This window comes from Felis catus, chromosome D4, assembly GCF_018350175.1.
Source record: "Felis catus isolate Fca126 chromosome D4, F.catus_Fca126_mat1.0, whole genome shotgun sequence".
In the NCBI taxonomy this organism is placed as follows: domain Eukaryota; kingdom Metazoa; phylum Chordata; class Mammalia; order Carnivora; family Felidae; genus Felis; species Felis catus.
Genome location: NC_058380.1, coordinates 55859975 through 55880802, shown reverse-complemented (window position 1 = coordinate 55880802; position 20828 = coordinate 55859975). Strand labels below are relative to the sequence as shown.

At 39.5% G+C, this 20828-nt stretch overlaps 1 protein-coding gene across 8 annotated transcripts in view; it reads left to right on the top strand.

The window, feature by feature from the left end:
* UBAP2 (ubiquitin associated protein 2) overlaps positions 1–20828 on the top strand; it is a 111352-nt gene that overhangs the window by 18887 nt on the left and 71637 nt on the right. For 6 of the 8 annotated variants that reach the window (XM_045042953.1, XM_006939219.4, XM_006939218.4 and 3 more), the window contains exons 2-3: positions 11106–11245; positions 17545–17622. In XM_045042953.1, the coding sequence (XP_044898888.1) occupies positions 11147–11245; positions 17545–17622 (177 nt within the window). In that variant the 5' untranslated portion in view covers positions 11106–11146. Of the gene's footprint in view, positions 1–2989; positions 3011–11105; positions 11246–17544; positions 17623–20828 lie in introns of those variants that run through there. The other 2 variants (XM_045042954.1, XM_045042955.1) reach the window with 2 other exon arrangements.

Below are 20828 nucleotides of genomic sequence, written 5' to 3'. Positions count from 1 at the left end.
TGTGGAGAATAAAAGTATCAGCTTGGTCAGCTTCTGGCATGTAGGGCACAAGCAGTTTAGTTGCATGGAATTGCATCTCATACTAGAGTTTTTTGGCACCCTAGCCTGCCTTATTGTCTCCTGGGTGGGGGATATAGAGTTCCTCTTGCTAGCTACTCTGGGTCTCCCAGATCAGTTGAAGTTTTTGTTTGTTTTTAAGATTTTATTAAAAAAATTTTTTATTTATTTTGAGAGAGAGAACGCGCGCACAAGTGGGGGAGGGTCAGAGAGAAGGAGAGACAGTCCCAAGTAGGCTCTACACCATCAGTGCAGAACCCAGTGTGGGGCTTGAACTCACAAACTGTGAGATCATGACCTGAGCTGAGATCAAGAGTCAGATGCTTAACCAGCTGTGCCACACAGGTGCCCCATGATTTTAAGTAATCTTTGTACCTTATGTAGGGCTCAAACTCACAGCCCTGAGATTGAGTCACAAACTCCACCAGCTGAGGCAGCCAGGTGCCCCAAAATATTTTTTTAAATTTTATTGTATCTTTTTCTAATCTCTACACCCAGTGTGGGACTTGAACTCATGACCCTGAGATCAAGAGTCATGCTCTCCCAACTGAGCCAGCCAGGCACCCCCTTGAAGTTCTTAATCTAAACCAATCCTGTTCTTTGCAGAAATGAACAAATGAATTTCTTCTCTGGAAAACAGTTGAGAATAATGGGTATTTTCTCTCTCTTTTTCTTAATGGGTATTTAAAAAAAATGTTTGAGAGGGAGAGTATGAGTGGGAGAGGGGTAGAGAGAGAGGGAGAGAGAAACCCAAGTAGTCTCCTCATTGCCAGTGCAGAACCCTACATGGGCCTTCATCCCATGAACCATGAGATAATGACCTGAGCCAAAATCAAGAGTTGGATACCCAACTGACTGAGCCACGCAGGTGCCCCAGTGGGTATTTTCTTAACAGGAAAAGCAAGAACGCAAATTGGAAGTTAAATACACATAGTGAAACAACTGGTAACAAAACTGTAACAATATAGAGCCAGGGGAGCACCAGTGAATATCTGAAAGGTTAGGAAGATAGCTGAGATTCTGACCTAGAACCAAATCTGTCACATCAGGTGATACCAACTGTAGTTATGCTGCCTTAAAGAGGAAGCTAGGGGCGCCTGGGTGGTGCATTCGGTTAAGCGGCCGACTTCAGCCAGGTCACGATCTCGCGGTCCGTGAGTTCGAGCCCCGCGTCGGGCTCTGGGCTGATGGCTCCGAGGCTGGAGCCTGTTTCCGATTCTGTGTCTCCCTCTCTCTCTGCCCCTCCCCCGTTCATGCTCTGTCTCTCTCTGTCCCAAAAATAAATAAATGTTGAAAAAAAAAAAGAGGAAGCTGACTTGGAGTCTTGTTGTGTATCTACAATTGAGCAATTAGCCTTACAGCATAGCATAGTGGTTAAGGACACAGATTGTGGGCCTAGATGACCTGGGTTTGAATCTTGGCTTTACCACTGACTAGCTGTGAATCTGTCTCAGTTTCCTGTCTGTAAAAAGGAGTAATAATTAGCATATACCTCAGTGTTGTTGGGAAGTTTAATGACTTAATACTGTGTGTATGATAGTGTCTGGCACATATTAAACAGTATGTGTTTGCTGCTGGTATTATTCTACTTATGGGTTTTAGGCTTTTGGGAATGAGTGAATAAATCAAATCCTTCATATAGATGAAGGATCCCCTTTCCTTGCCAGTCTAAGATAGTCCTGGCACCATTAGTCTCAGGACTGAGTGAATAGCATCTCTAAGCATTCTTGATAGAAACTTGCTTCTTGGACATAAACTATATATTGTTTATAGTAGTTGAGCCCTTAGCTGACTAATTCATGTTGTTTGAATAATTACATTCTCTTTGAAAAAGAAACATGTATTTTTGCTGTGTCTGGAATATAGATTTTTTTTGATGTAGTAGATGAGCTACTCTACAGTTGTGTGAGCCTCCTGGTTTTAGAATTACCTTCCAATGCTGACACTTTGTGATACCATCTTAAATAAAGTACTTTGGTGGTTGGTGCTTTCAGCAACATCTTCATAGTTTTTAGCATGTTATCAAAAAGTGTTCTGTAAATTTTTAGAAAGATCAAGTGTGCCCTTATTTTTTCTGTTAGGGTATGATATTATGTGGTTTTTAGATAAAGTTCCAGCCACTTTTTTTTTTGTTTGGCCTAAAGTTAGCATCCTCTTAAGATGAATTTGTGGTATTTACTTAAGCTTTAATAGAAGTACAAGTGGCTTGTAGCCGTTTTCAGTTAATTCTAAACTCTAGACTCACTCGAAAATGCCACTGTTTCACTGAGATATCTTATCTCTAAAAAAGCCCTTGAAAAAAATAGCGGTTAATAAAACATTTTCTAAAAATATCCCTTCTACAGACAAAATGTGTAGTTTAATCAAGTTAGTTTATTCTCCTGGCTTACTTTCCTTATATAACAAGTAATTTAGACTATTCCTGCACTTGAGATAATCTAGGTAGGACGTTTTATATGGTATTTTGCTGATACTGTTTTTAAAGAAGTTAAAAATGTAGCAGTTCTAACCTGATATTAATCTATCCCATCTTTAATTTACTTTGGATGAAGTGAGGTAAATATGGGTTTTAAAATTTGGTTGGATAGATTGAAATAACCTCGTCTTTCCTTCAGTTCAAGAACCTGAGATATGTATGTTTGAGTTTCTGCTGGATTATTTTTAGAATCTCTTGCTCTTGTCTGTTTCTATTCTAAGAATTCTCTTGGAACCTGTTGGAGAGTAGTAGTTCTTGTGGGTGGAGAGTGATAGAGGGAATGGAACACAAGTGTAAACTGAATTCCTTTGGTCTGGCAACTGGGTGCTTATTGCAGAAGCATTCCGATTTACTACACATAGCTCTGTTTCCAGAAGAGACAACATAGAATTTCCCCATGTGACAGTATGTTAAAGTTGTTGCTTTTTATAGTCTAGTTTCCTTGCCTTATTCATTTTCACAATTGATTGGTGGTTGGTAAGTTTTTTAATAACTTATGCTTTTACTTTGTTTCATGAATTCACTATCTCCAGAATTTTTTTAAATGCTTATTTATTTTTGAGAGAGAGAGCATGAGAGGGGGAGGGCAGAGAGAGCGAGAGCAAGCGAGAGCAAGAGACACAGAATCCGAAGTAGGCTCCAGGCTCTGAGTTGTCAGCACAGCCCAACGCGGGGCTCAAACTCAAAAACCTTGAGATCATGACCTGAGCTGAAGTTGGACACTTAACCAACTGAGCTACCCAGGCACCCCCAGAAGTTATATATAAAATTAATATAAGAAAGTTTGTTTTTCCAGAAAATTTCAGTAACACTTTTTAATTTTTTCCTCTGTGCTTGCTCTGTAAATTCCCAGTTTTATCTTTGGAAGTTTTTCGTTGGACATCTTAAGCATTAAGACTTATTTTTTGAGGGGCACCTGGGAGCCTGCTTCGGATTCTGTGTCTCCCTCCCTCTCTCTCTCTCTGCCCCTTCCTGCTCATGCTCTGTCTCTGTGTCTCTCAAATATAAACATTAAAAAAAAGACTTCAGTTTTTGAGTTTTTATTTCTGAGACAGAGACAGAGCATGAGTGGGGGAGGGGCAGAGAGAGAGGGGGACACAGAGTCTGAAGCAGGCTCCAGGCTCTGAGCTGTCAGCACAGAGCCCTACGCGGGGCTCGAACTCACAGACTGCGAGATCATGACCTGAGCTGAAGCCGGCTGCTCAACCGACTGAGCCACCCAGGCACCCCAGTTTTTGAATTTTTTAAAGTAAAGTCTACATCCATTGTGGCTCAAACTGAGACCCTGAGATCAACGGTCACATGCTCTATGGACTGAGCTAGTCAGGCACCTCAAGACTTTTTTTTTTTTATTAAGTGGAAGTACAGCTATTCTGACATTTCAGTTAGTGTGGGTAGCTATATTGACAGAAAATAAGCTAATCTGAATTGGTTTAAGCATCCTCAGAAGCAAATGCTGGGGCCATCGTTTTTCTTCTTTGAATTTTTTTTTTTTTTTTTTTTTTTGCAAGGATTGTATTTGTGTTTGGTGGTAACAGTTTATGTATATATAACCCAGAGGAGTAAACTTTAATTAAAGGATAAAAATGGTTATTTCCAAACAAAAGTATGTAACATAAAGTAAGCAGTGTACTTCTCATGTTTCACAAGGCAATATAATTCTGATTCAGCCATGGAACTGGGGACATTATTTATAGTCTAAACACCTACTTGGAATGTGGATTGAGGATTGATGATTGCAGTGGAGATAGAAGTCTTAATATTTATACTGATACAGTGAATTAATAAAACTGTAATAGTTTGAAACATAAAAAACTTCTGTTGCTTTCCTGATTGACAAGTAGGGATTCAAGTACATTATATCAAAATGTTTGGCTGTAATAACAAGACTGTTAAAAGTCTCTTTTGGTAAATCAGAAAGGTCAGTCTTAGCATCCATTCAACTTAGCTTATGTTTATTTCTGTACATGCAGATTTTTATCAGCAGATGGCACTCCTGTAAGAAGAAATTCTTACTTTGTTATATTTAATGTATCTAGATTATTTTCATAAATGAGATCATAGAGTGATAAACAGTTGAAAAGATGAGTGAATAAAGGGTCACATAATTCAGTACAAAAGCAACTGTTTGGAAATCTGTAAGTAAACTAAAAAAAAATTTTTTTTTTAACTTTAGGAATACCACTAAGATTTTGATTGGATGTTTAACTTTAGATACATAAGGTAAAATTACAGAATAATCATGCTTAGAGATGATTTTAGAAATAATCAAGTAAATCCCTTTACTTCAGAAATAACTTTTTAAAAGTTTTTATTAAAAAAATTTAAAAAAAAATTTTTTTTTTCAATGTTTATTTATTTTTGGGACAGAGAGAGACAGAGCATGAACGGGGGGGGGGGGGGCAGAGAGAGCGGGAGACACAGAATCTGAAACAGGTTCCAGGCTCTGAGCTGTCAGCACAGAGCCCGATGCGGGGCTCGAACTCACAGACTGCCAGATCATGACCTGAGCTGAAGTTGGACGTTTATACGACTGAGCCACCCAGGCGCCCCAAGTTTTTATTTATTTTGGAGAGCATGCGCCTGAGCAGGGGAAGGGCAAAGAGAGGAGAGAGAGAATCCCAAGCAGGCTCTGTCAGCACAGAGCCTGATGTGGGCTTGATATCTCAAACTTTGAGATCGTGACCTGAGCTGAAATCAAGAGTTGGATGCTTAACTGACTGAGCCATCTAGGTGCCCTGGGAAATACTAATGTGTTTTAACATTTGTGTGGTGCTTTATAGTTTAAAAAAGTGTATTTGTTCATGTGTATTTATTCATTTTGGAGAACACTGAACTCGGAGAAAGCTGTAAAAATCATTATGGCAGAACAATTAACTGTGTTCCATGTAATATAACTAAAACAATAAACCCAAACCAACAAAATATCAAAATGGTTAAACTCAAAAAAAAAAAAAAAAAATTCAAAGTGTGTACTGTTACTGAGAGGCAGATTCAAATATAGTAAGTTTTTTTTAAGTTTGTTTATTTTGAGGGAGAGAGTGTGTGTGTGAGTGCATGCAAGCTGGGTGGGGCAGAGAGAGAATCCCAAGCAGGCTCCATGCTTTCAGTGTGAAGCCCGACACAGGGCTCGAACCCACAGACTGAGATCATGACCTGCACTGAGGTTAAGAGTCAAATGCTCAATTGTCTGAGTCTTCCAGGTGCCCCTGAAATATAGTGAGTTTTAAACCAGCATATTTGGCATGTGAAATACTCTGGTTAATTGGTTATTTGCTATTATAGTTGATGTAAAAGTCATTGCAGTAATATGTCTGTGGCCTTTATCTAGTATCCCAGTTAACAGAGGACCTAGTGGGAACATAAGTAAATGATATTAGGATAGGTAACTCAGAAAAAACTGGTCAGACTTTCAGGGATATAATTTTCCTTGTGATGCCTGAACTGGTATGTTGAATTTTGGTTAGTCTCCTCTGAGTATCTTTTGGATACACAGGTCCAAAAGATACTTAGAAATGCTAGTATACATAGTGTCATTTCATTAACTTGAGATGTAGAAGATTTATAAATAGGGGAACATTATTCCACATCATGTGAATGCTTGCTTTGAGGTCTCTGTAACTGCTTGTTCTAGAAAATAGAATTCCATTTATTGTTCTTTTTGGAATCATTGGCTCTGCTATGATTTGGTCTTAGGTCATTCTTAATCTCTAAAAGTTACCAGCTTCTATAGCATGTAAGTCATAGGGTATATAGATGTTCACCTTTATTAGATAAGGCCAGATTGTTATACCAAGTGGGGCTCGAACTCATGACCCCGAGATCAAGAGTTGCATGCTCTTCTGATTGAGCCAGCCAGGCACCCCTAATTTGACTTTTTTAATGTATGGTCTAATAAAAAAAATTTTTTTTTAAGTATAATCAACCACTTCTTTCAACCTCACTTCTTTAAGAATTTATCTTTTCTCATCACATGCAATGCCATCTCTGTTAGAAACCATAGTTGTATATGCTTGGGTCTCTTTCTGGGCTTCTTGTTCTGATCCATTGGCCAGCTTTTCTATCCCTGTACTGTTGTAATTACTGAAGCATTATAATTCTTGGTACCTGTAAGGTAAGTATTGTTCCTTTGCTTTTTGGTTTTGTTTCGTTTTGAAGGAGTATCTTGGCTGTTCTTGACTATTTGCTTCCCATGTAAATTTAGAATCAGGCTAGTAAGGTTTTAGGGAATAAAACCTTGTTAGAGGGGCGCCTGGCTGGCTTAGTTGGAGGAGCGTATGACTCTTGATCTCCGAGTCATGAATTCAAGCCCCATGTTGGGTGTAGAGATTATTAAAAACAAACAAACAAAAAAAAAACTTCAAAAAAAATCCTTGTTAGACATTTGATGAGAATTAAATTGAATCTGTAGTTGAGGGAGAATTACCACTCTAACTCTAAAAAAGGGTTAGAACACTTTCTGTAAAGGGCCAGGTAGTAAATATTTTCTGCCTTGCTTCTGTTACAACTATTCAGTACTGCCATTGTAGTGCAGAAGGAGTCATAGACAATTTCTTAAGAAATTGACTTATTTTTTTCCCTTTAGCTGGCATATAGGTACATATACTTAATTTTTGTACATTGTTTTGCACACACACATTTGTATTTAGAAGTTTTGCTACAAGCTATAGCATAGAATTTTGAGGGCTGAGACAACTCATACATTTTTTTTTTCCAAAGAATATTTTGTCCATGCTGATTCAGCATGTACGAATGGGGATAGCAATAATATCTATCTATTCCTTAAGACTGTTGTGGTGTACAATAAGATAAAAAATAGGATACTTTGTAAACTAAAAATAGGATGTTACGAAAATGGATTCTTAGGGGCGTTTGGGTAGCTCAGTCAGTTAAGTGTCCAACTCTTGATTTCAGCTCAGGTCATGATCTCAGGGTTCCTGAGTTTAAGCCCTGTGTCACGCTCTCTGCTGTCAACAAGGAGCCTGCGTCAGATCCTCTGTCTCCTTCTCTGCTCCTGCCCCCCCCCCCCCCCCCCCCCGCACCAAATAAACATTAAAAAAAAAAAAAAAAAGAGGACCTTGAGATGGCAGATAATGAACTTCTTCTAGGCTTCCTTAAGGCGATGGATAGGTTACAGCTTATCCGAGATAAGTTGGACCAATTAGGGCAGTGTAAAATGCCTCTTTCCCGGACATCTCACCATGAAATCATCTTATAAGTGGTACACAGTGTTTTTAAGTTTTTTAATGCTTATTTATTTTTGAGAGAGTGCGTACATGAGAGAGAGGGGGCAGAGGGAGAGGGAGACACAGAATCCAAAGCAGGCTCCGGGCTCTGAATGGTCAGCCCCGATGCGGGGCTTGAACTCACAAACTGTGAGATCATGACCTGAGCCGAAGTTGGATGCTTAGCTGACTGAGCCACCCAGGTGCCCCAAGTGGTGTAAACTGTTAAGTTCCAGTTTTAATTTTTAGTCACGTAGGCCCAACATTGAAAAAAAAATTTGATATGAAGTACATTGTTTCATGTTTCCTATTTAGCATATTGATTCAAGCAGATATTTGTAAGTCATAGAGGGTTAGTCTAGTTCCAGCTGATGCTCTTAAATGTGATTTGGAGGGAAGGATATATAGGTTTTCCCACTAATTATATTTGTCTAAGATATTTAGATAAATCATGACTTTTAACATTACCATTAATCGAGTGTATTTGTAACATTTCCGCAGATCTTGATAATAGCCAGTTTCTCTAGAGAGGACATAGGTAGTAGTATGATGATTAAGTATTAAGACTTAAGTATATGTTTATTGAATGTAAGAGGATATGAGTTTTCCCTTGTTTCTTTTGGAGCAAAGCAGGTGCTTTTGGTTTTTAGGGAAGCAGAGAAGAGAACCCCTTTAAAAAGTGTGATAATTATGAGATTTTGATTCATGACCAAATGAGCAGTTATATTTTAAGTAATCTATACACTCAACTTGGGACTCGAACTTAACAACCCTGAGATTAAGAGTCTCCATGCTCTACTGACTGAGCCAGTCACGTGCCCCAGCAGTTATATTTAATATCGGCCTGATCAAGGATACCCTTAAGAATAAGGGCCCTAATAGTTTATATTTTTGAACTTTTCCAAAAATTTTTAAAAATGTTTATTTATTAAAAAATATCCAGTGTAGGGCTTGAACTCATGACTCAGAGATCAACAGTCACATGTTCTTCAGACTGAGCCATCCAGGTGCCCTGAGAGCTGTTGTAAATTCTTGGAGCATGGCTTTTTGCCTGGCTGTTTGTGGGCATTGAGGGGGTGGAGTGGGGTTGCCCATTGCTTTGGGGAAGGGTATGGGAGATGTAAACCTGAAGTTTCAGGCAGCATTGTATGTGGCTATGCATTTTTCTGAGGGGAGAGTCCATACTTTTCATCAAATTGTCTGAGTACTTAATGACCCAGAAGGCTGTAAGTCAATCATACTAGAATAAAATGCAGTTTTAATGGAAAACATACAATTTTTTTTTATGTTTATTTCTTTTTGAGAGCGACAGAGACCGAATGTGAACTGGGGAGGGGCAGAGAGAGAGGGAGACAGAATCTGAAGCAGGCTCCAGGCTCTGAGCTGCCAGCACAGAGTCCTACGCGGGACCTGAACCCCTGGACCACGAGGTCATGACCTGAGCCGAAGTCGGATGCTTAACTGACTGAGCCCCAGGCACCCCTGGAAAACATTATTTAAAAGTGTTATTCTTTGCCTTTAGTGAGGTTGTGAATCTCGCAGTCAGGATCGTAATAAGCTGGAGAGTATTCTTTAGGAAGGGATGTTTTCAAATACGTATTATGGGAAAGGCCCCAGTGTTAGAGGTAGATAAGAGCAGCTCTTCACCTGGTGATGTCATCTGTGCCTTGAATAAATGGACTCTTTCTGGTTTAAAATTCTTTTGTGAGATAATTCAACAAGGGGTTTATTCATCTTAACCCACATCTCCCTTGATTATTCAGTTGCAATTCTCAATTTCTGACATTAGCTTTGCTTTCATGGTAATATGTGGATTAATGCCACCTATATATTTAGGATTTCTGCTTTCATTTGGGATCCTCAGTGTCGCTCTTCAATTCTTTCTACTTGTTTTCTATCAACTTCCCCTTGTATTTCCCTTAGTAGCTATTACAAGCTTTTGCCATTTTCTTTCTTTCTTTCTTTTTTAATCAGTTAATGTATTTTGAGAGAGAGCTTGAGTGAGGGAAGGACAGGAAGGGAGAGAGAGAATCCCAAGCAGGCTTCTCGCTGTCAGTGCAGAGCCGGACACAGGGCTTGATCCCACAAACCATGAAATCATGACCTGAGCTGAAATCAAGAGCTGGACGCCTAACTGAGCCACCCAGGAGACCCCCCTGGCCCCCGCTTTAAAAAACAAGTTTTTTTTTTTAAATGTTTTATTTATATTTGAAAGAGAGACAGCATGCAAGTGGGGAAGGGGCAGGGGAGACAGAATCTGAATCAGGCTACAGGCTCTGAAGTGTCAGCACAGAGCCCGACACAGGGCTCTAATCCATTGACCGTGAGCTCATGACCTGAGCCGAAGTCAGACGCTTAACTGACTAAGCCACCCAGGTGCTCCCCGACCCCCCCCTCTTTTTTTTTTTTTTTTAAAGTGTTTTATTTATTTATTTTTGAGAGAGTGAGCACAAGTCAGGGAGGGGCAGACAGAGAGGAAGAAAGAGAATCCCAAGGAAGCTTCTCACTGTCAGCACTGAGCCCAGTGGGCTCGATCTCATGAACCATGAGATCATGACCTGAGCCAAAATCAAGAGCCATGTAGGCCCCCAGCCCTTCTCCCCCCTTTTTAAGTTTATTCTGAGAGAATCCATTTTCTTAACATTCCTCACCCATCCCATTCTCTGCAGATGTTCTTGCCTATTTTACTAAAAAAAGTAAAGACTGATACAACAAACTGTTGACTGTCTCCTAATCATAAAAATTTAGCTGTTGTACCTCTCCCTCACTCTGCTGGCCTTCAGAGAGGGATCCCTCTTGTCCAAGTGAACTAAATAGTCAGCTCTACTGACTAAGCATCCCAGGAGCTCCTGATATTTTTGTTTAGAATTGCTATAATTTTAAACTATAGATTTTCGTTAAAAAAATTTTTTTTTAATGTTTATTCATTTTTGAGAGACAGAGACAGAGCATGAGCAGGGGAGGGAGAGAGAGAAGGAAACAGAATCCGAAGTAGGCTCCAGGCTCCCAGCTATCAGCACAGAGCTCTACATGGAGCTTGAACTCAAGAACCATGGATCATGACCTGAGCTGAAGTCGGACACTTAACCAACTAAGCCGCCCAGGCTCCCCATTTTTTAAATTTATTTTTCCCTAAACTTTGAGATTGCATTAGTTAGTAAAATTGGTCCACTTGTTGCTAGGAAAATGTAAAACCTTAATGGATTATTTCTTGAGAATTTGTGTTTTAGAGAACTTTTATGTTTTGTCTCATGTTTCCTCCTTATCCCTGGATTTTTTTCTTGCCTCATACTGTAATTTGGAATGTCTGCTTACCATGCCTGCTTACCATGCCTACTTTCTTGCAGATTTTCTATTTTGTACATACGTTATTTTGTATATACTGTATATGATGACTTCGGTGAGCAGTGACCGTTCCCGAGGTTCTCGGGAAAAAACACAGATTTCAGGAACACAGGCATCACAACTACAGAAACAAGTAGTACAGGTAAGTTTTTGTGAAACTCTTGTTTGCTTTGTTTAGAGTTATGTTAAATAGGAAGCACATATGTCTTTTGTAGGAAACCTTAGGATTTTGAATCTTGTTTTTATAAAGTAGATTTTACATAATGGGAAAGAGAAGCAGTGATTCATAGACACTGTGAACTACTTGATTCTGAACATTTTTCTGCTACTGTTAGCATCTAGCTATCTCCTTTTTCTTCTTTTTCTTTTCTTTTTTTTCTTGGTAAGATTTTATTTTATTTATTTTTTTATTTTTTGGTAAGATTTTATTTTTAAGTAATCTCTACACCCAACATGGGGCTCGAACTTAAAACCGTAAGATCAGGAGTCGCATACTCTACTGATTGAATTAGCCAGGTGTTCCTCCTTTTCTTTATTATTAATCTAGGTATGTGCTTGGAATATATTTGGAGAATCCAGAATATATGGAGAAGTAATATTCTGAAGTAGAGAAATAAATGAATTATAAGACACTTATAAAAAGCTGCCTTTACTTTCAAGCATTGTTAGCTGGAAAGAGTCCTTTAATATTATATGGCTTTTAGTTAATAAGGCCCATATGTATAAAATATTTAATTTCTATTTAATAGAAATAAATAGTTCTACCTTAGATTTATTTATATTATTAAAATTTTTTTGAACGTTTATTTTATTTTTGAGAGAGAAAGAGACACTGTGAGTGGGAGAGGGGCAGGGAGAGAGGGAGACACAGAATCCAAAGCAGGCTCAGGCTCTGAGCTGTCAGCAGAGAGCCTGACGCGGGGCTCAAACTCACGAACCATGAGATCATGACCTGAGCCGACGTCAGACACTTACCCTGACCGAGCCATCCAGACGCCCCTATATTATTATTTAAAAAAACATTTTTTTTAAATGTTTATTTTTGAGAGTGGGAGAGAGCACGCAAGCAGGGGAGGAGCAGAGAGAGAGGGAGACACAGGATCTGAAGCAGGCTCCAGGCTGTCAGCACAGAGCCAGACACGGGACCCGAACCCATAAACCATGAACTCATGATCTGAGCTGAAGTCAGACACTCAACCCACTGCGCCACCCAGGTGCCCCCAACCTTTAAAAAAAATTTTTTTTTAATGTTTATTTTTGAGAGAGAGCAAGCAAGGGAGGAGCAGAGAGAGGGAGACAAAGGATCTGAAGCAGGCTCCAGGTTCTGAGCTGTCAGCACAGAGCCTGTCCCTTATATTATTATTTTAAATGAAGTGAGACAATTTAAATAAAATGCTAACTACAGTACCTGGTACAAAATAGAACATTTTATACATGTTATTGACTAGTTTTGCAAACCTTTTTCTAGAGACCCATCATAAATTTCAGATTGATACTTGACTATACTTTGATAGCTAATTACAGGTACTTTTTTAATAGTCATTCATACCCAAGTGCCCTATTGATATTAAGAGACACAGAAAGTAGGGGCGCCTGGGTGGCTCAGTCGGTTAAGTGTCTGACTTTGGCTCAGGTTATGATTTCTCTTACGGTTTGTGAGTTCAACCCCGCGTCGGGCCCTGTGCTGACAGCTCAGAGCCTGGAGCCTGCTTCAGTTTCTGTGTCTCCCTCTCTCCCTGCCCACCCCCACCCTAACCCCCCCTCCAGCTCGTACTCTCATTGCCTCTGTCTCAAAAATAAATAAACATTGAGCCCTGGGTGTTGTATGGAAATCAATTTGACAATAAATTTCATATTAAAAAGAAAAAAACCCTATGTCTTGCAAAGCTGAAAAAATTAATAAATAAACATTAAAAAATATAAAAAAGAGAGACACAGAGCGTAGACTCTACTTAATTGTTGTTTTACATTTTTCAGTATAACTTTAGCCTTGTATTTTGCTTCTGTCAACAGACCTACATCTATACAGTGCTTACTCCTAAATATATTTACCCTGATACTTACTCACAAATAATCAAGAAAAACTACCTATTTTTGGAAAAATTTGGACTTTTTGGAATAGGCCACCTTTATAGGTGAATGCTTAAGAAAATATTTTATCAACAGCCTCTTATCAAAGAAGGAATACAAGTTATAAGTAAGCATAGGTGCAACCCTGCTAATAAAAAAAAATAGATGAAGACAATATTTTTTTGTTTTTGTTTATTAAATCAGTCAAGATTAAAAGTGTTATCTTTTAGGGATGCCTGGCTGGCTTAGTCAATGGAGCATGTGACTCTTGATCTTGGGGATGTAAGTTTGAGCCCCACATTGGGTATAGAGATTATTTAAAAATAAAATCTTTTGGGACACCTGGGTGGCTCAGTCAGTTAAGCATCCGACTTTGACTCAGGTCATGATCTTGTGGTTTGTGAGTTTGAGCCACGCATCAGGGTTTCTGCTGTCTGTCAGTAAAGAGCCTGCTTCAGATCTTGTGTTTCTTTCTCTCTCTCTCTCTCTCTCTCTCTCTCTCTCTCTCTCTCTCTCTCTCAAAAATAAACAATTAAAAAAAATTTTTATGTGTATTTTTAAGGGAGAGAGAGCAAGAGTGTGAGCATGCCAGCAGGGGAGGGGCAGAGAGAGAGAGAGAGAGAGAGAGAGAGAATCCCAAGCAGGTTCCACACTGTCAATGCAGGGCCCGATGCAGGGCTTGAAGCTATGAACTGTGAGATCATAACCTGAGCTGAAATCAGGAGTTGGGTGCTTAACTGACAGAGCCACTCAGGTGCTCCAAAAATAAAATCTTAAGGGATGCCTGGATGGCTCAGTTGGTTGAGTGTCTGACTCTTGACTTTTGCTCCGGTTGTGATTTTAGGAACGTGGTATTGAGCCCTGCCTCAGGCTTCTTGCTGAGCATGGAGCCTGCTTGAGATTCTGTTTCCCTCTGCCCCTTTCTTCGCTTGTGCTCTTTCTCTCTCTTTCTCTCTCTTAAACTAAAAAGAAGAAAAACTTGATAAAAGTGTAATCTTTTAAAGGAGGGCCACATGAAATGTCAGGATTATAAATTGTTTTCATCTTAGACCCAAGTAACCTTCTTGGGCTGATATCCAGTGAATCAGTCTCCAGACTAGGGGAGGGGACTCTCTTCCTCTCAAGAGTTGTCATTAGTTTCTCCATGGGCCTTTTGGGGATGGCTCATTTTATGCAATGCGATGAAAAAACTGCATACTGAGCTGTAGGGAAGATTCTTAGGCCCTTAAATTCCCAATTTTCCTTTCTAAAAATTTGTGATGAGGGTTGGGAGGGGTGAGAAAAATAAAAAATAAAAATGTGTTTGAGAATTTCGCAAAGCAGTGTGAATAAAATTGTGTTCATGTTCATTTATCCATTAATCCCATTCTCCCATTCTAGGAAGTATTTCCTAGGGAAGCAACCTAGGGTGGGGGGAAAACTTTATTCTGTAAGATGTTTATTACTCAATTCTAAATGTCCAAAGGTAGAGGTGTTCTGAGATAACCTATCAAACTAGAGGGAGATAAGAGAGAAGACCATGAGTGGGCCTGCCACTTTACCAGTTAGATGAATTACTTCAGTCTCTTTGAATCTCACTTTAAAAAACAAACGAACAAAACAAAAAATATGCTTTGAGAGTTAGAGAAAAGTTGCAAGAGTAGTACACCTAATTCCTGAATATCCTGCATCCAGATCTCCTAGATGCTAACATTTTTACCATGTTTACTTTATCTTTTTCTCCTTCTTACAAAGGAGAAACTACACATAGCGTCTCCCCTGAACCTTTTCAGAGTAAGTTGTAGATTGTGGTATCTGAATACTTTTATTGTGTATTTTCTTTTTTAATGTGTATTTATTTTTGAGAGAGAGCTCATGAGATGGGGAGGGGCAGAGAGAGAGATGGACAGAAGATAGAAGACAGAAGCGGGCTCTGCATGGACAGCAGCGAGCCCAATGTGGGGCTTGAACTCAAATCTTGAGATCATGACTTGAGCCGAAGTTGACTCCTCAACCGAGTGTATTTTTTTTAAAAACCTTAAAACAAAACAAAAAATAATCACAGGACTGCTTAATAAGAATCAAGAAATTGGGGTGCCTGAGTGGCTCAGTTTGTAGAGCATCCGACACTTGATTTTTGGCTCATGTCATGATCCTAGAGTTGTGGGATAAAGCCCCATGTTGGGTTGAAAATATAGGATGTTGGCAGGGTATCTGAAGGAGATGGGAGGCTCCCAAAACAAAGCCAAGTTCTGTCTCCCAACAACAACATTTAGTACAGGTTAATACAGGCAGTCCCTATCATAAAGGTGACAGGACTTAGCCTCTTTGTTCTATGTGACAGTTACTACATGTTTTTTCCATACGACAGGCCTAATACAAGGCCACCCCAATATCCCTACAATCATATTTTACTTGATAGAGGTGGCCCTCAAGTGTAAATATGATAATATGGCAGCCAGTGCCAGCCTGAAGGATAGGTTTGTGCATCCATTGCTTCAGGGTACAGCCTTTGGGACCCTTGGGACCTAAATTAGCTGACAAGCCACATCTGGAAGTTGCAGAGATCCCCAGTCGTCTTCTTTTTAGTTATACTGTGTCTATATACTCTGTTCATTACCTGTTGTACAGCATATTTTCTCCCTTTGAGATATCATTTGCCCTCCCCCCCCCTTTTTTTTTTACAGTGAGTATATGCTCAGCAGTCACCATTAATACTTAGGAGCACCTGGGTGGCTCAGTTGGTTAAGCATCTGACTTCAGCTCAGGTCATGATTTTGCAGTTCATGAGTTTGAATCCCACAACAGGCTCTGTGCTTATATCTCAGAGCCTGGAGCCTGGTTCAGATTCTGTGACTCCCTCTCTCTGCCCCTCCCCCCCCCCCCCCCCCCCGCCCCCGTCTCTCAAAAATGAATAAACATTAAGAACAATTAAAAAAATACGTATGTCAATGTCTATAGTCATTTTGGTTGTCTAAGGACAATACTGTTGTTGATTCCTGAGGAAAGGCTCATGGGAATAATATTCCCTTGTGATTAGGTGCTGGTAACAATTTATGCCCTTCACACTTGAGTATAAAATGAGTTTTTTTTTTTTTGAAGTTTATTTATTTTGAGAGGGTGAGTGAGCCAGGGGAGGGCATGGAAAGAGGGAGAATCCCAAGCAAGCTCCTCACTGCCAGTGCCAAGCCCCATGTGGGACTTGAACTCAAACTGTGAGATCATGACCTGAACAGAAATCAAGAGTTATATGCTTAACTGACTGAGCCACCCAGGCACCCCTAAATTTTTACTTAAAATATTTTCCCCTTTCACCTTCTAGTTCTCTTGAAACATTAACTGTTAAACGTTTATTATTATGTTTCTTCTTTGTGTATAGTCTTCATTTTTATTTCTGAGTTAGAAAAACTTAGGTGTTGTTTTATGTATTGTATCATTTTCTTTGTGCTCTGTGCCTTTTAGTTTTGAAACAAGATAGCAATTGTGCTTTGTTCTCTAGGGTTTTTTTTGTGTGTGTTTTCATCGGTTTTGCTCCTTGTTCTATTTTTCTTTTTCTCTTTTCTCTGTATTTATTATTTAGAGAGAGTGAGAGTGGAGTAGGAGCAGAGAGGGAGGAAGAGAGAATCCCAAGCAGGCTTCAAACTCCCAGTACAGAGCCTGACTCAAGGCTTGATCCCATGAACTGGGAGATCATGACCTGAGCTGAAATCAAGAGTCAGATGCTCAACCAACTGAGCCACTCAGGCGCTGTTCTTCCCCCGCCCCCCGCCACGTAGGCTTCCCACCCAGCATGGAGCCCAACGTGGGTCTTGAACTCATGACCCTGAGATCAAGATCTGAGATGTAATCAAGAGTCAGATACTTAACTGACTGAGCCACACAGGCATTTCCCCCGTCCCCCTTGCACATAATTTTTATTTAGATAAATATAGCCCTTCTCTTCAGTACTGACCAAGATACCTTTTAAGAGTTGACAGCAGAGTTTCTTTTTCTTTTTTGACAGCCAGGCTGGTTCTAAGCCTGTGTCTAGCAGTTGCCATGGCTTCTTGTTCTTCCAGTTTTCTCTAGTACTTGTCACTCCCTTTCCTCAAGGGAAAGAAAATTTAAATGAGTCACGTGGCCAGTTGAGATGAATAATAACTTTGTCATTTGGCCAAAGGAATGGGACCTTTATGCCATTTAATTTGATGCTAATTTGGCTTATGGAAACAGATTGTATACATTTTAGAGCTCTAAATTCAGAGTCCTTTTTTTTTTTTTCTTAGTTAATCAGTATTTCTGTTACATAGTGCTGTAGTGCTTGAGAGCTTTTTTTCTTTTTGCGGCATATTTTGGCATCTAACTTCTATTTTGTGTGCTCAACTCTTTAAAAGTTGTGTGTGTGCTTTTCAGGCAACAGCTGAACAGATGCGTCTCGCTCAAGTGATCTTCGATAAAAATGATTCAGAGTTTGAAGCGAAAGTTAAACAGGTATGTTTTGGCAAATTATACTGTTATTTTGGCAGTAGAGTCTTCATAGTTACTAGTGTTGTCAACGATGAGGTAGACATTTCTGAAAAGGCACATTGACATTGTCTATACCTGTGAATAGAAGGTACATTTAGTATTTGGCAGGTTTTCAGAAAATTTTGTTTAATGTTAAGAAGAACTGGGGGCGCCTGGGTGGCGCAGTCGGTTAAGCGTCCGACTTCAGCCAGGTCACGATCTTGTGGTCCGTGAGTTCGAGCCCGGCGTCGGGCTCTGGGCTGATGGCTCAGAGCCTGGAGCCTGTTTCCGATTCTGTGTCTCCCTCTCTCTCTGCCCCTCCCCCGTTCATGCTCTGTCTCTCTCTGTCCCAAAAATAAATAAAAAACGTTGAAAAAAAAAATTAAAAAAAAAAAAAAAAAAAGAAGAACTGAATTGCCTCTTTCAACATGGTTGTGCTTCCAAACATAGGCTGGAAAAATATAACATTAAATTTTAGGGTGATGTTTTCACTTAGAACTTTGAGAGGCCATTTTGGTAATAAAATCTTAATCTCAAAATCTTCTTTCCTGTTAAGACTTCTTTTTCTTTCAAGATTCTAGAATCAAGCTGTAACACTTCTCTTGTTCCATCCCTTGGTAGAGGTCTACCAGTAATTGTTTCTTGGAGTGAATGTCCCATAGTGAACTTGTTACTGAAAGTTAGATGGAAAAAGAAAGAAGTCTCAGTTCTTTTTGCAGCCACGGTAAAGAATTACAGAAGAGCAAACAAAACAAAAAAACCAAAACAAAATTTTAGTAAAGTATACTCCACTGGAGGAACAGACCAGTCAAGAGAGACGTTGGCCTTGGAAACTCGGGGTGTGGACTTAACATCAATTTTTTTCTTTTTGGCAAATCCTAAGGTTGCAACATTTGAGTGACAGACCTGGATTATATAATAATTATCCAACTATGCAGGTCCTTTCCCAAGATGTATTTGAAGCCTGCACCTGTAGGAAACCATGACATTATTTGTATTCTAGAGACATAGGTCAGATAAGGACAAACATCTGCTTTCTACACAAGTGCAACAAGCACAACAGACTTGAATCTTCCTCTGCTGGGATGTTTAACCACAAACCCACTGCTAGATAGGTGGAATGGGGTGGTCCCCTGACTCTTCTCAGTTAGAGTTCTTCATCTGGACATCTAAGGTCGCTCATGCCTACCTTCCTGCCTAACAAACTATTTTGCCCTTTACTATGTAAACTCTTTGCTTTTACTTATAGTTGCTGTTGTTAGACTGTTGGTAATATTTTTAGAAAGCCACAAAAAATTTATTAAAAATTATAGAACTCTTTTTCTGGAAGGAGATTTATGTACGGTTTGAGACATACTGCTCCATATTATATTGCATTTTATATGAATAGCATAGTAGATACATAAAAAAAAGAGCACTGGTCCAGGAGTTCAGAGTTAGAAGTTTAAATTTCAGTCTGTTACTAATTCAATCACTGGGGGTAATTTTGATACTTAATATTCATCTTAACACAGGCATATTGCAGGTATTGTGTTAATACAGATCACTGATGGGGCGCCTCCGTCTCTTAGTTGGTTAAGTATCCAACTATGGCTCAGGTCATGATCTCACAGTTCATGGGTTCGAGTCCCGCATCTGGATCTCTGCTGTCAGCACAGAGCCCGCTTCAGATGATGTGTCCCCATCTCTCTCTCTGCTCTTCCCTTCCCATGTGTGTGCTTTCTTTCTCTATTTCCCAGAAATAAGTAAACATTCAAAACAACAAAACAGATCATTGATTAAAACTGACACTAGTAGATATCCAAAGACCAAAGCACTGGAAAGCTGTAAAGTGCGTAGAACTTTAGCTGTGTAAAGCAGAGAGGAAATCAGAGAGAGAGGGTATAGTGCAAAGAGCTGTATTTATGAGATCAAGATACCTAGATTCCAGGTAGGCTTTGCTATCGATTAGTTTTTTGACCCTAGAGAAAGCACTTCAGATGTTGGGGTCATACCATTTTGAACAGGTAGTACACACTAAAACAGTTATATGTATGTAAAACACAACAGATATGTAAATCATACATTTCAGTTGTAATTAAGAAACCTGTGTTGTGCCTAATCTGTGATTATACTTGGTGATGAAAATGTTAACTAGCTTAATCTGCCTTGTTACAGAGAATGTATCGGGATTTCTTTGATTACTTCAAACATAGTGCCCTGTTGAAGCTGCTTGTGAAAGTACTGTGTCTAGAAGTGAGTTGGTCATAGCTATAGAATTTCATTTGTGAGAACTTTAGGTGTTGCAACTTAGTATGTATGTGGAGTGTTCTAATCCAAGGGGTGATAGACCACATAGGGAATGTTTTCTCTGTATAAAATAGTTGGACTGGATGTTCTGTTAATGTAGCCACATACAGCTGGTCTTTGGGAAATGTATAGTCCACTTACTGTTTGGTTCAGAATTTTGCAAATCCCAGGCCATTGAACTAAGAGAGTAGTCAGCTGACTCTGAATATGCTGAGAATGTTGGTATATATGTATGTGTGCGCTGCTGATTAATAATCTGATACTTGGTCAGTTTGAAGGAGGGTTAATTAGTAGTTTGGCTCTTCTGTACTTATAAAAAGACAATGAATGGCTACAAAAAGCAGGTAAACCTATCCTTGGATTATAAGCTCAGAGTTTGGAAGGAGGGCATCTTCATGTGGATGGACTGTGTAGTTTTTATTTTTATATAGAAGAATCTTTTTTAAATTTATTTTATTTAAAACTTTTTTTTTAATGTTTATTTTTGAGAGAGGAGAGACAGAGCGTGAGCAGGGGAGGGGCAGAGAGAGGGAGAAACAGAATCTGAAGTAGGCTCTAGGCTCTGAGCTTTTAGCACAGAGCCTGACTTGGGGCTTGAACTCAATTGTCAGATCATGACGTGAACTGAAGTAGGATGCTTAACTGACTGAGCCACCCAGGCTCCCCAGAATCTTTTTTTTTTTTAATGTTTATTTGTTTATAATAGAGCTCACGTGCACACAGTGAAGGGGCCGAAAGAGAGGGTGAGAGATTACCAAGCAGGGTCCACCCTGTCAGCACAGAGCCTGACAAGGGTCTTGAACCCCATGAACCATGAGATTACGAACTGACCTGAAACCAAGACACTTAACTGACTAAGCCACCCAAGTGCCCCTAGAAGAATCTTAAAATTAATATTAAGT